At 47.9% G+C, this 15362-nt stretch overlaps 1 protein-coding gene across 3 annotated transcripts in view; it reads left to right on the top strand.

Moving 5' to 3' along the window:
- Positions 1-15362, top strand: part of RASAL1 (RAS protein activator like 1) — a 242943-nt gene that overhangs the window by 154044 nt on the left and 73537 nt on the right. For all 3 annotated transcript variants that reach the window (XM_033956050.1, XM_033956049.1, XM_033956051.1), the window contains 2 exons: positions 2847-3039; positions 5772-5909. In XM_033956050.1, coding sequence (XP_033811941.1) covers positions 2847-3039; positions 5772-5909 — 331 coding nt within the window. The remainder of the gene's footprint in view (positions 1-2846; positions 3040-5771; positions 5910-15362) is intronic.

Raw genomic sequence — 15362 nt, 5'->3', positions numbered from 1 at the left:
GCTCCAAATGTCACGAAGACCAGTCTTTGGTTTCTTATTCAAAAATTCAGATATTAATTTATACCACTGGGCGGCCTGATGCCCTAGGAAATCTGTTTGGAAGCATAGGACCGGCAAACTATACTGAGGGAGATCTTGCCTTACCAATTTGCTTGACTTCTTTGAAGGTGTGAATATACATATGGATAAAGGTGAGTCGGTTGATGTAGTGTATCTAGATTTTCAGAAAGCTTTGGATAAGCTTCACGAGAAGCTCCTCAGAAAATTAAAGTGTCATGGGATAGGTGGCAAAGTTCGGTTGTGGATTAGGAATTGGTTATCGGATAGAAAACAGAGGGTAGGGTTAAATGGTCATTTTTCTCAATGGAGGAGAGTAAACAGTGGAGTGCCGCAGGGGTCTGTACTGGAATCGGTGCTATTTAACTTATTTATAAATGACCTGGAAATTGGAACGACGAGTGAGGTGATTAAATTTGCAGATGACACGAAACTGTTCAAAGTTGGTAAAATGCATGCGGATTGTGAAAAATTGCAGGTGGACCTTAGGAAATTGGAAGACTGGGCGTCCAAATGGCAGATGAAATTTAATGTGGACAAATGCAAAGTGATGCACATTGGGAAGAATAACCTGAATCACAGTTACCGGATGCTAGGGTCCACCGTGGGGGTTAGTGGCCAAGAAAAGGATCTGGATATTATCATAGACAATACAATGAAACCTTCCGCCCAATGTGCGGCAGCAGCCAAAAAGCAAACAGGATGCTGGGAATTATTAAAAATGGGATGGTTAACAAGACTAAGAATGTCAGAATGCCCCTGAATCGCTCCACGGTGCGACCTCATCTGGAGTATTACATTCAATTCTGGTCTCCTTATCTCAAGAAAGATATAGTGGCACTAGAAAAGGTTCAAAGAAGAGCGACCAAGATGGTAAAGGGGATGGAACTCCTCTCGTATAAGGAAAGACTAAAACGGTTAGGGCTCTTCAGCTTGGAAAAGAGACGGCTGAGGTGAGATATGATTGAAGTCTAAAAAATCCTGAGTGGACTAGAACGGGTACAAGTGGATCGATTTTTCACTCCGTCAAAAATTACAGACTAGAGGACACTTGAAGTTACAGGGAAATACTTTTAAAACCAATAGGAGGAAATTTTTTTTCATTCAGAAAATAGTTAAGCTCTGGAACGCATTGCCAGAGGATGTGGTAAGCGCGAATAGCTTATCTAGTTTTAAGAAAGATTTGAACAAGTTCCTGGAGAAAAAGTCCATAGTCTGTTATTGAGAAAGGCATGAGGGAAGCCACTGCTTGCTCTGGATCGGTAGCATGGAATGTTGCTACTCCTTGGGTTTTGGCCAAGTACTATTGACCTGGATTGGCCACCGTGAGAACAGGCTACTGGGCTTGATGGACCATTGGTCTGACCCAGTAAGGCTATTCTTATGTGAGCCAAGTATAGGACAGTCAAGCCATTGTGACATCACTGCTGAGGTTGGCTCTTAGGCATTGGTGGAATGAGGCATTATGACATCACAATCTCAGCTCTGGAATGTTGCTACTCTGGGTTTCTGCCAGGTACTTGTGACCTAAGTTGGCCACTGTGGAACCAGGATACTAGGCTAGACGGACCACTGGTCTGACCCAGTATGGTGGTTCTTAAAGCTAGGACTGACTTTTATATGGCCCCATTTCTGCAGTTGGTTGGTTAAGTGCTGCTGAAAATTAATAGTTAGCCCCAAACAGGTGATTTAACTGGTCAAGAGCCATTTCTGGCCAGTTAGATCACTTTAAATATTGACTTGATAAGAATCAACTCGGACAGTGTGCAAATGTTTTTTTTTTTCCTTTCTTTCTTTTTTTTTCTATTTAAAGAAAATGTATTTTATGATACTGCAATTTAGCTTTATTTTTAGAAATGTAATTTTGTTTTATACTCCGCAATTATGTAAGTTTATTTTTTTATGGAAACCGCTTTGTTTAAAGATGGTATGTCAATTTTTTAAATAAATAAATAAGATAAAGCTGCACACTGAGGAGATGGCCGAGGTGACGTGCTTTTAGGGGAGCGCTTCTCAGGGTCAGATCAATATACGCCAAGGAAAATGTTTAAAACAACCATAAGGCGAGGCTTAAAACTGACCCTTTACAGCCGACAAGAAAAGACTCAAAGACCTGGGCTTTTAAAATTATTCTGCGGCCTCTAACCCTCAGGTGACCCATCAGCCCTCTACGCCCATCCCTCACGCTCTTTTTTTTATTTTTTTTTTTTAGGTATTTACGATATACCGCCTATCAAGGTTCTCTTTTAACGATACACTTAGGGCTCCTAAGTGCGCTAGTGTTTTTAGCACACGTGCTAGCCGCTACCGCCTCCTTTTAAGCAGGCGGTAATTTTTCGTCTAGCGCGTGCTAAAAACGCTAGCGCATCTTGGTAAAAGGAACCCTTAAATTTTCTATTAGAAGACACTGTCCTTCCCTATAGAAATGTGCCCTATACATTGCTAGGCAACATCACCCTGGGAATTTTTAAGGGCACCAGTCCATCTGATGGCGTGCAGTAACTGGTTAAGTTTTAATGAATTGCTCGGTAGGGTTTTACACTTGCAAGTGGTTCATTCCCTGGGTCCTGTTCTTTCCTCCCTGTTGGTGGGGTTCCAAAAACAAATCCACGTGTGCGTCTGCTGAAGGGAGCGCCCGTTGGCGTAAACGCAGTTCCTTAACAAATGCTCATGGCTGAGTTAAGCCGATTGACATTATTGCCTGCTAAACAGGTGAATCCCAGTTTATGATTCTGTCGTTAATCTCTGAGATGACACGCTTGTGACTTCACCTTCTCGTTGGCTTTCAGAAAGATCTCCTTTAAAGTCTCGTTGTCGGAGGATCAGGTGCGGGAGAGCAGCGTAGAGCTCTTGAAGGGCTACCTGAGTGACATCATGGAGGCCATTATTGGCTCGGTGGATCAGTGCCCCCCGATCATGAGAGTGGCCTTCAAACAGCTCCACAAACGGGTGGAAGACCAGTTTCCGGAGCCAGCAAATGAGGTGGGGGAAGGGCGAGGAAGGCTCCCAGCATCCAGTTGAGGGATTTAGTCAGGGCTCTGCGTGAAACCTCTCATCCCTCATAGTGCACAGACGTCTTGGCGCATTAAGGAGTGGCAGTTCCAGTGGTGGCTGCTGTGGGCTCAGGTTCTTCCCAAATCATAGCATTGCTCTGTGGCTAGTGGGGGATCGCCAAGCCTCTCCAGCCAGAAGATAGCCTCCTCTTTCAGCCAAGAACTCCCATATGCTCATAGATGGTGGCTCTTTCCACGGGCCACTGCAATACCACTCCCCCCCTCCCCCGATTAGCACATGCTCTTTTTGTGCATGTGTGGGGGGGATGGGAGTGGCGGCTTGGGGGATCCCCACTTCCCCACTTGAGATGGCAGTCACAGGAGGAGGGATAGTAGTAAGGATGCACCTTAGAGAATGTTCTATTTCAGGCTTGGGGGGGGAGGGTATCACCTGAGTTCACTTTCCGGGTAGAGCAGTGGTCTCAAAGTCCCTCCTCGAGGGCTGAAATCCAGTCGGGTTTTCAGGATATCCGCAATGAATATGCATGAGATCTATGTGCATGCACTGCTTTTAATGCATATTCATTGGGGAAATCCTGAAAACCCGACTGGATTGCAGCCCTCAAGGAGGGATTTTGAAACCCCTGGATTAGAGTGTCTATGTCAGGGATGGGCAACTCCGTTCCTCGAGGGCAGGAATCCAGTTGGGTTTTCAGGATTTCCTCAATGAATATGCATGAGATCTATGTGCATGCACTGCTTTCAATGCCTATTCATCGGGGAAATCCTGAAAACCCGACTGGATTGCGGCCCTCAAGGAGGGACTTTGAGATCCCTGGGGTAGAGGAAGCATTTATGGTGGAAAAAGGCTAAAAACACACCAAGAAAAAAAAATGGACCAAAAAATACCCTTCCTTTGAAAAGGCTTGGCTATCGCAACTCCAGCACAAAGCTTTCTATTTTGGGGAGGGAGGAAGGCCTTTCCCTCATTGATGGTCTGTGAATTGCTTCCTTTCCATCCTTCTCTTAAATGAGCTTCACCGTCTCTAAACCAGGGCGGAAACTCCTTGAAAAGCCTCCCCACTTTTGTTAATGAGCAGCTTCATAGAACATAATCTGATGATTTGATTACCATTCAAGATGATGTCTCTGAGTTGGGGGTCATTTTTTAGAAACAGTTTTAAAGAAAACCTAACATGTAATTTAGATGCTTTAAATTTAAAAAAAAAAATGATTCTACCCACTGTCTTATGTACAAATTTAGCTTGTGAGCCCTCCAGGGACAGGGAATACCTGTTGCCCCAGAACCCAACCCTCCCAGAGCTACCATTGAAAAAGCCCCCTTACTCTAGAGTCTGGGGGGGGGGGGGTCATGGGTTCAGGGGTGCCTGCTGGCAGGAGGGAGTGGGCATCCCTCCTGCCTATCCTGGTTGGGGAGGGGTTGTTTCCGGGGTTTCGGCAGGAGGAATTCCACTATCTTGGAATTCTACGAGACCTGACACTACCAGATCCATCCATAAATTTAAACTATCTTTCCCCTCATTAAAAGGCATTATCTATGCGGGAAAATTAGGGAAATCTCTTTTCTTCAAAATCACTGAGCTTTGGAATAACCTTCCTGCCCTGCTGCGGAATCTGGGCTCCCTCCAATTATTCCGAAAGCATCTGAAAACTTGGCTATTCTCAAAAATGTAAATTTCGCTACCCTCTTTATAATCACTAATTCTTATTTATGATTTTCCTTCCTTATATTAAAGTTCCTGTAAACCGTGCCGAGCTCTATCTTTATGGAGAGGATGCGGTATATAAACGTGGAGGGGCATAATCGAAAAAAACGTCTAAGTCCCCTTTTGGCCTAAGGCCTTAAAAATTGAAAGTAGAAGCAGTGAAAATGCCCATTATCAAAAAAAACGTCCAAAAGGACGCCGTAGGGGGTGGGTAGGTTGCTGGACCGCTGAGTCTGATCGCGCCATCAGCTCAGCGGCCCCTTTTTCGGCAGTTATACCTGTTTTGACTTGGTCTAAGTCAAAACATATAAGTGCCGACTAGGCAACCTGCCTAAACTTTTGGTTTACCTGCTGCACGCCTAGGTCTAGGTTGGCCCACCTCCCGCCCTTTCCCCTCCTCTAAAAACGCCTCTTTTCGCTCTATGCATTTCGAGGCAGGGGAAAGGCCTAAGCTGGATTTAGACACGTCTAAAACCAGCTTTGATTATGGGTACTTGGACGATCAGGCTTTTTGATTGTCCAAGTACCCATTTAGGCCACTTTATAGACTTTTTTTTTTTTTATGAGCCCCTTAAGGTTTAGGTTTAGTTTTAGGTTTAGGTTTAGGTTTAGTTTTAGGTTTAGGTTTAGTTTAGGAATTGGGCATCCCTCCTGCTGCGGACAGTGTCGGGAGAGGGGGGGGATCGCTGCCACTCAGTTGACAGTACCACCTGGTAGCCAGTTCTGGTACTGATAGCCAGAATAGTTTTTGCAGGGAGGTTGTGTCTCCTGGCTTTACCCAGGCTCTGCATCCGGTGTGATTTGGCACTAACCAGATCTGAGCAGCTGTCCAGCAGCATTAACCGGTTCAGTGCTGCTGAATAACTGGACAGGACTTGGTCAGCGTAGGAGCCGCTGAATATTAAGTCCTTTGTTTCGTGGCCCCCCCCCCTCCCTCTCGTTTTCATGTTGCCCTTTTGATCCCTAACTTCTCGCTTGGGTTTTTGTTCCTCAGGATGTTAAGTATGTTGCCATCAGTGGATTTTTATTCCTTCGCTTCTTCGCTCCTGCCATATTGACACCAAAGTTGTTCAACCTCCGAGACCATCATGCCGACACCCGGACCAGCCGCTCGCTCCTTCTCCTTGCCAAGGTACGTAAGTGTGGATGCGAGGCTAGGTGCAAGACCAGGGGATGAGACCCTTGGAGAGCAAGTTAGAGAAGGACTAATTTAATATACGTATTTCTTGGCTAGTTCTCGGAGGTGAGCACACCCTTTCTCAGGCTTCTTAAATAGAGCCTTACTCCCAAAACCAATCAAGAAGTGAATTAAGTTAGCACAATGTAAGATGTACCTGTATATTTTTTTGTTAATAAATCTTTTTTTCTATGCATTTATTAATTTGCCTTAAATAATTTAAGGATCCTTTTTACTAAGGTGCACCGATGGATTTAATGCATGCTAAGGCTCAAATTCTGTATAGGGCGTCCGGTCTCAGCCGTTGGAACCCCCCTACCCCCATAAAAAATTTAGACCTACCCCTACCCCCACCAGGACCCCCAATCCTAGAAAATGGGCCTAAGATTCCAGTTGGCCCAGGTGCCTAAGGCCAACAAAGTTTAGAGGGGGGATCCAGGAAAGGTCCTGGTGGTGGTGGTGGTGGTGGTAGTGTTGGGGAGTGCGGGGGTTGGTGGGGGGCTGAACTTTCAGGAGGGGTGTTCCGACAGCAGAGATTGGGCATCCCTCCTGCCATGCAGGTTTTTTTTCCCAGCAGGAGGGACTGGACATCCCTCCTGCCACGATCTTCAGGGGAGATCCCTTGCCACAATAAGCTCATCGTGTCTATTTAGAATGTAGGCCAGCATTTTCCTGGCCTGCATTGTATGCGTCTCCCGTTGTCCTAGGGAGATGTGCACGGCTGCCTAGGTCTACCTAAGCCTACTTCCAGGCCAAACCAAGCCGACGCCAAGTCTCTCCACTCCACTTCACAATGGTGTACAGACGCAGGAAAGCGCTTGCGTGAGGTTACAGCAGTGAGGCGGGTAACATTCCAGAACGCAACTGCTGGACACTTAAGGCACAAATTTTCCATAAATAATCATTCTTTATAATACTGGGGGCCTTTAATAGGACATTTATATGCCTTTGATTTTTTTGAATTTTTATAACATACTATATGGCTTATACTAAGATTAGGATCGATTATTAGCGAGCAGATTCTAGATCAGTGTATCGCAAACTGTTTGCCGCGGCACACCAGTACGCCTCCTGAGATTTCTGGAGGTTTTAAAAAATTTTTTAAAACAAAAACATTATGTTTAAATAAATGTTATCTTTTTATGTTGTAACTCGCTTAGTAAAAATTAAGTTAAGCGATTCATCAAATTAAAAAAAAACCTTGAAACTTGTGTGCCGCGGCACACTGGCGAGGAGGACAGTCATCCGCGCTGGCTGACCGCATACAGGACGTGCCTCTCATGGCGTGAGACGCGTCCTGTAGGCAGTCAGCCGGCACGGATGAATCTCCTCCTCTCCCCATACCTCCCCTCCTCAAGGATCCCTCCACCTAAGCGGGCCGCGGCCAAACGCGGATGTTGACGCAATGATGTCACGCATGCGAGTGACATCATTGTGTCGATGAACCCCCCACTTCCAGGTGCCTTCCGGCCAGGGCACTGGGTTTAGTGTGCAGCCGGCCAGAAAGTTTGCGAGACACTGTTCTAGATAGTAGATTGGGTCGAGATCAGTCATTGTGAGGAGAAACATTAGCACTAGAGGTCTGCACGGGAACGGGGATCGCGGGAATCCCATGGGTCCCACGGGAATCCCCCCCCAACCCACGGGACTCCCACAGGGACCCCCCTCTGGCCCACGGGACTCCCATGGGGACCCCCCCAACCCATGGGACTCCCACGGGGACCCCCCTCTGGCCCACGGGACTCCCATGGGGACCCCCCCAACCCACGGGACTCCCACGGGGACCCCCCTCTGGCCCACGGGACTCCCACGGGGATGGAAGGCTTTGAAGCCGGGTTCGTCCATATAATATAAAGGACACGTCAGCCTTAGTAAAAGAGGGAATTTATAAGTTAATTACCTGAACAGAAAACAAAAAAAAAGGGTTCCACCAAAGAGATTCCACAAGGAAAACGGCAAAAGAAACTGTGGAATTGATGATCCTGTCAGAAGGCAGAGGGTTGGAGTGAAGGGTCACTACTCAGGCTGGAGGAAAGTCACGAGCGGAGTTCCGCAGAGGTCTGTACTCGGACCGCTGCTGTTCAATGTATTTATCAATGACCTGGAAACGGGGACGAAGTGTGAAGTTATCAAATTTGCGGATGACACTAAACTCTGTAGAAGGGTTAGAACTACGGAAGAGTGTGAGGACCTACAAAGGGACCAAAACAAACTGGAGGAGTGGGCGAATAAATGGCAGATGGACTTCAATGTAGAGAAACGCAAGGTCATGCATATAGGGAGAAAGAACCCGATGTTCAGCTACCAAATGGGGGGAATTAGTATTAGAGGGAAGTAACCTTGAAAGAGATTTGGGTGTACTGGTGGATACAACAATGAAGTCAACGGCGCAATGCGCAGCAGCCGCGAAGAAGGCAAACAGAATGTTGGGTATTATTAAGAAGGGTATTACGACCAGAACGAGAGAAGTCATCCTGCCGTTGTATCGGGCAATGGTGCGCCCGCACCTGGAGTACTGTGTTCAGTATTGGTCACCGTACCTTAAGAAGGATATGGCAATACTTGAAAGGGTCTAGAGGAGAGCGACACGAATGATTAAGGGCATGGAAAACCTTTCATACACTGAAAGATTGGAGAGGCTGGGGCTCTTCTCCCTGGAAAAGCGGAGACTCAGAGGAGACATGATAGAGACCTACAAGATCATGAAGGGCATAGAGAGAGTAGAGAGGGACAGATTCTTCAAACTTTCAAAACATAAAAGAACAAGAGGGCATTCGGAAAAGTTGAAAGGGGACAGATTCAGAATGAATGCTAGGAAGTTTTTCTTTACCCAGTGTGCGGCCTCGAAGAAAGCTAACAGAATGCTGGGCATCATTAAGAAGGGAATTACAACCAGGACGAAGGAAGTCATCATGCCACTGTATCATGCAATGGTGCGCCCGCAACTAGAGTACTGCGTCCAGTATTGGTCGCCGTACCTCAAGAAAGACATGGCGATACTTGAGAGGGTCCAGAGAAGAGCTACGAAAATGATAAATGGCATGGAGGACTGACAGGCTGGACGTTGGGACTCTTCTCCCTGGATAAGAGGAGGCTTAGGGGAGACATGATAGAAACTTTCAAGATCGTGAGGGGCATGGAGAAGGTAGACAAGGATAGATTCTTCAAACTACGGGGAACCACAGGCACAAGAGGGCACTCAGAGAAACTGGAAGGGGACAAGTTTAGAACCAATGCCAGGAGGTTCTTCTTCACACAGAGGGTGGTGGACACATGGAATGCGCTCCCGGAGGAAGTGGTCGGGCAGAGTACGCTACGGGGATTCAAAGAGGGATTGGATGGATTCCTGAAGGATAGGGGGATTGAGGGATACAGATAAGGGTAGATAAGAGTATGGAAAGAGTACAGATAAAAACAAGGGGACTATAGGGCTAAATCAAGATAACATGACAGGTCATGGACCTGATGGGCCGCTGCAGGTGCGGACTGCTGGGCGCGATGGACCTCTGGTCTGACCCAGCGGAGGCAAATTCTTATGTTCTTATGTTCTTATGGTGGACACCTGGAATGCGCTTCCAGAGGGCGTAATAGGGCAGAGCACAGTACTGGGGTTCAAGAAAGGATTGGACAATTTCCTGCTGGAAAAAGGTATAGAGGGGTATATATAAAGGGCTACTGCACAGGTCCTGGACCTGTTGGGCCGCCACGTGAGCAGACTGCTGGGCACGATGGACCTCAGGTCTGACCCCGTGGAGGCATTGCTTATGTTCTTATGTAAGTAATTGCTGATTTTTATGAGGACGGGCAGGGATGGAGGTAATTCCTTGCGGGGATGGGTGGGGACAGAGAGGAACCTGGCGGGGACGGGTGGGGATGGGTGGGGACGGAGAAGATCCTGGCGTGGACGGGTGGGATTTCTGTCCCCGCGCAACTCTCCAATTAGCACATGGCCATCCATTTACCCCTCCCCCCCCCCCGAAAATTGGCCATTTTCTGGCTGTTGGAAAAATGACCTCAGCTCACAGGAAAAATCCATGTAAAGGTGTGCTAAGGCCAACTTTTCTCATAGCTTAGTAAAAGGACCCCTTAGTGTGAGCTAAATTGAATTAATTCAGGTTAACCTAAGAATTGAGGCATATTACGTCGATTGGCGTGCATTAACTTTTTTTTTTTTTTTTTAATGAATTTATGAAACAGACATCTGAAACGTTTTGGTGGGCTGGGGTGAAATTCCAAACGAAGTGAACAGATTTGCCTCGTGCACGCCGTTATTTCTGGAGTAACATGGCAATCAGAGTACATTATCCAGGGAGAGATCGCGAGGGACTTCCTCTGGGAACAAGTAACTCCTAATTACATTACAGAGTCAGCCGGAACTGATGACTTGAAGGCACCGTATCAGAATGACTAATGTACTCACTCTGCAAAATGTCACTCTCTGTTAAGTGACTTCCACTCTGCAGGCCCAGGAAGAACACATTGAAAGACAAAGGAGCTAAGCCAGAGATGATCCTGGAAGGGTTTATTATAGGGTGAACCGGGGACGGAATCATTTCTTTCTCCGGTTGTTCTTATGCACACAGCACCCTCCTGGACGGACAGACTGACCTACTGCTATTACTATTTATAGTGCTGAAAGGCTGTACATTTAACATACAATAGACGGTCCCTGCTCAGAAGAGCTTACAATCTAATTAGACAGACAGGACATCTCAGGGTTGGGGAGATTCTGGTAGAGGAAATGATACAGTGGGTCTAGGTGTCTGACATTTTAACATACAATAGACGGTCCCTGCTCAGAAGAGCTTACAATCTAATTAGACAGACAGGACATCTCAGGGTTGGGGAAATTCTGGTAGAGGAAATGATACAGTGGGTCTAGGTGTCTGACATTTTAACATACAATAGACGGTCCCTGCTCAGAAGAGCTTACAATCTAATTAGACAGACAGGACATCTCAGGGTTGGGGAGATTCTGGTAGAGGAAATGATACAGTGGGTCTAGGTGTCTGACATTTTAACATACAATAGACGGTCCCTGCTCAGAAGAGCTTACAATCTAATTAGACAGACAGGACATCTCAGGGTTGGGGAAATTCTGGTAGAGGAAATGATACAGTGGGTCTAGGTACCTGACAGCAGAGAGGGGGAGCAGTTTCAGAAAAGTGGGCTTTTAGCTTGGATTTGAACGCTGCCAGGGATGGAGCACGACACATTGGTTCAGGCAGCCTGTTCCAGGCATACGACGAGGCAAAAAAGAAGGGACGGAGTCTGGAGCTGGCAGTGGAGGAGAACGGTACAGATAAGAGGGGCTTGCTCGATGAATGGAGATCACAGGGGGGAGAAAAGTGAAGAGAAATATTGGGGGGCTTCAGAGCGAATGCATTTGTAAGTCAGTAAGAGGGACCCTTTAACTTTTATTCCAGAGAATGCCTCATGGGCCATCAGTGTCCAAAGCGGAGCAGCCAAGCTGATGAGAGGAAAAACTCAAGGTTCTGGGGTTTTGAACCCAGGGATAGGAGGGGGTGTGAGAGTTATAAAAGAGGTGGGTAGTTAGTTGTTCTCCATCCCCCCACCCTCATCCTTCTGCATCCCAGTCGTTTCTTTAGATGATTCAGGCATCTTCAAGGTGATGAGTAGAAAAGTTGTAATGGAGAGCTGTAGAAAATCCGACTGATGGGAACGGGCGGAAACTAAAGACTGGGGATTAGGGGGAAGCAGGGGGAAATGGGTAGGGCTGGGGCATGCCCAGTGGGGCCCGGGCACTGCACGAGCTCAGAGAGAAAAAAAAAAAAAAATCTCTCTGAGCTATTGGAGAGCTTATCCGCAAATTGGGAGCTGTTGGGACAACACCCATATGTGGCTGACTCATCCTGCTTGTCCTAGGAGAAACAGTTTTACATGATAAATGGGAAAATTAAGGTCACGTGATATGAAGAACTTCTTGACCTCAAGGGTGGTGGTGCTTAGCTTAGGTGAGGCATGGGCTGGAAGGTCACTAGAGGTCAGGCACGTAATTCTCTACTGAAGCCACTTAGCAAGAAGGAGCCTAATATTCAAAGGAACTGGCAAGCGCCAATATTTCACCAGCATTTAACTGGGTAGTACCACTGAGCTTTGGCTGTAACCAGCTGTTTCTTAACTGGCTAGTTTAAGGGCGGTCTGGGGGGGGGAGGCGGAGTTCGGACTGGTTAGTGCCCAGATAAGTATGTGCATAAAATTAGAACCTGGAATTTAAGCAGGCACGGTCTGAGTATATCGGCCGGTGCCCGGTTAACTTTCAGGTCAGTGTACATTCAATGCCAGGAGCCACACATGCCCCAGGATTAGTTCAGACTGTGCCTATGAGCACCTTACAAGCCGCTTGCCACCCCAGGCCGAATATGTGCCCCAAGAACTCCAGGCACAGGTGGCTGCTTAGCAAGGCAGGCTGGGTGTGGGAACAACCAGCTTCCTGTTTCCCAGCAAGCCTTTCGCCAGTCCCTGCTGACTAGAGGTATGGCCGCAACGGGTACCCAAGACAAGCAGAGAAAAAGGGGGAATAGAATCCCACAGCACAACGTGCAACAAAAAAAGTGGAGCAAAAAAGCAATTGTGTCTGGATGAGGAATTTGGCGACTGCTTTGCAGGTGTCACTCAGCTATGGGCAATGCATGACATAAAAGAAAAATCAATATGGTTGAGAAGCCCAGTAATAATTTTACAGAAAGGGGGTGTATGTGGACGCAGGCGTATTAGGACCCAACACGGTCCATGTTTTGGCAACTTATGCCTTCATCGGGAGTCTTTTGGGTATACAAGAAAGAGACTTAGGGGTACTGATAGACAGGACCCTGAAGCCGTCGGCTCAATGTGCGGCGGCGGCAAAGAAAGCAAACAGGATGTTGGGCATGATAAAGAAGGGCATCACGAGTAGATCGGCGGACGTCATAATGCCGCTTTATAGAGCAACTAGTCTTTAAGCCCATTACATTAACGGGTGCTAGAATAGATGTGTCTGTCTGTCTGTGTTTCTTTATCTCTCTCTCCTTGGCCGCTGTCTGTATCCTTCTGTCTCCCCCTCCCCCCGGAGCAAAGCTGTCTGTCCCCAGCACCCACCTCCCCCCCAAATGTCTCTCCATGGCCCTCTTATGTCTTCCCCCCCAGAGCAAAGCTGTCTGTCCCCAGCACACCTCCCCCCAAAGCAGCCCCCTTTCCCTATCTCTCCATGGCCCCTTCTGTCTCCCCCCAGCACACCCCTCCCCCAAAGCAGCCCCCTATCCCTCTCCCTGTCTCTCCATGGTCCCTTCTGTCTTCCCCCCCAGAGCAAAGCTGTTTGCCCCAAGCACACCCCTCCCCCCCATAGCAGCCCCCTTTCCTTCTCCCGCTGACTCTCTCTCTGGCCCCCTTTCTCTGTCTGTCTTTCTGTCCCTCTCCCTGCCCCTGTGTCTTTCTTTCTTTCTGTCTCCCTCCCTCCCGCTGTCTGTCTGTCATTTTTCCCCATTTCCCTGTGCAGCAGCATTTCCATCCCACTTCCCTATGCAGCAGCAACAGCATTTCCCTCCTATCCCCCCTTTCCTGTGTAGAAGCAGTAGCAGCATTTTCCCCCACTCCCCCTTTCCCTTCTCTTACCTTCTCTTCCCTGCTCCGTTCGGCCCCTCCCCCTTCTTTTACTGCCGTTGTCGATCCGGCCTGCTCCTGACCCTCCCACCACCAACAAACCTCGGGGCTCCAGCCGCGTAGGCAGCACTTTAAACACGCTGCTTCGCGGCCTTCTACTGGCGATTTCCTCTGCCGCTTCTGTCTCCGATGATGTCATCAGAGACGCGGCAGAGGAAATCGGCAGAGAAGGGCACGAAGCAGCGTGTTTATAGTGCTGCCTACGCCGCTGGAGCCGGGAGGCGACGGAGAGGGCAGGGGGTGCTAGTGGCCGGCAGCCGCTGCTCCGCAGGTGGAGAGCAGGGAAGGGCGTGCATGCGCACTTGTCTTGCCTCGCGTGAGGCCAGACCGTAAGCTGCGCATGCGCACTTCCTATGGGTCGCTACAGCTCACGGAAAACGGACGCACGCATAGGAAGTACGCATGCGCGGCTTACCGTTTTATTATATTAGATGGTCAGACCACACTTGGAGTATTGTGTCCAACACTGGTCTCCATACCTTAAGAAAGATATAACCCTGCTGGAGATGGCGCAGAGGCGAGCCACGAAACTAGTCAAAGGTATGGAGAATTTGAGCTACAAAGAACGCCTTGGAAAACTTGGAAAACGCCTTGGAAAACCCTTGAAAAGAAGAGACTGCGAGGAGATATGATAGAGACTTTTAAAATATTAAAAGGATTTGACAAAATAGACCAAGAAACAGCATTATTCACTTGTTCAGATGTGACACGGACAAGAGGTCATAGACTGAAACTGAGGGGCAGCAGGTCCAGGACAAATGTCAGGAAGTTCTGTTTCGCACAGAGAGTGGTGGACGCTTAGAATGCTCTCCCGGAGGAGGTTGTGACGGAGATTACCGTTCTGGGTTTCAAACGCAAGTTGGATGCACACCTTCTTGCAAATCCCATCGAGGGATACGGGAAATCAGGGTCTCCAACAGGGAGCACCTAGCTCGGCCTCCGCGTGTGCGGGTCACCAGACAAGATGGACCTAGGGTCTGATCCGGTGAAGGCGCTTCTTACGTTCTCATGTAAACATACAGATAAGTAAGAAAGAGAGAAAAAGATGATAAGTGCACAAAATAGGTCTGGAAACCGTGCAAAAAAGGTGCAATCGTGTGCAAACCATTTTAGCGTGAAAAAGTAGGGATCTTTTCCAGATAAGCCCCGCCAAAAAGTTAACCCCCGCCACCCAAAAAAAATTTATAAAAAAGAGGCGCGATCTGTAGAAAGTACTTTATACACATCGCACCGCGTTGTGGGGCCATTGTGCTGAGAACTTCACTGGTTAAGGTTGCGTGCGCTGGCAAAAGGTGGCGTCCACTTTTTCCATTAGTGGCGGGGCTTATCTGGAAAAGATCCAAAAGTAGAACTAGTGTCAGGAGGAAAGGATATAAGAACATAAGAATAGCCTTACTGGGTCAGACCAATGGCCCATCAAGCACAATAGCCCGTTCTCGTGGTGGACAATCCTGGTTCCTAGTACCTGGCCAAAACCCAAAGAGCAGCAACATTCCATATAGAACTCCAAAGAATAGCAAGATTCCGGAATCCCAAAGAGTAACAAGATTCTGGAACGCCATAGAGTAGCAACATTCCATGCTACCAATCCAGGGCAAGCAGTGGCTTCCCCCTTGTCTTTCTCAATAACAGACTATGGACTTTTCCTCCAGGAACTTGTCCAAACCTTTCTTAAAACCGGCTACGCTCTCCGCTCTTACCACATCCTCTGGCAACGCGTTCCAGAGCTTAACTATTCCCTGAGTGAAA

This window comes from Geotrypetes seraphini, chromosome 8 (genome assembly GCF_902459505.1).
Source record: "Geotrypetes seraphini chromosome 8, aGeoSer1.1, whole genome shotgun sequence".
NCBI lineage: Eukaryota > Metazoa > Chordata > Amphibia > Gymnophiona > Dermophiidae > Geotrypetes > Geotrypetes seraphini.
This window is presented reverse-complemented; position numbering and strand designations above follow the sequence as displayed.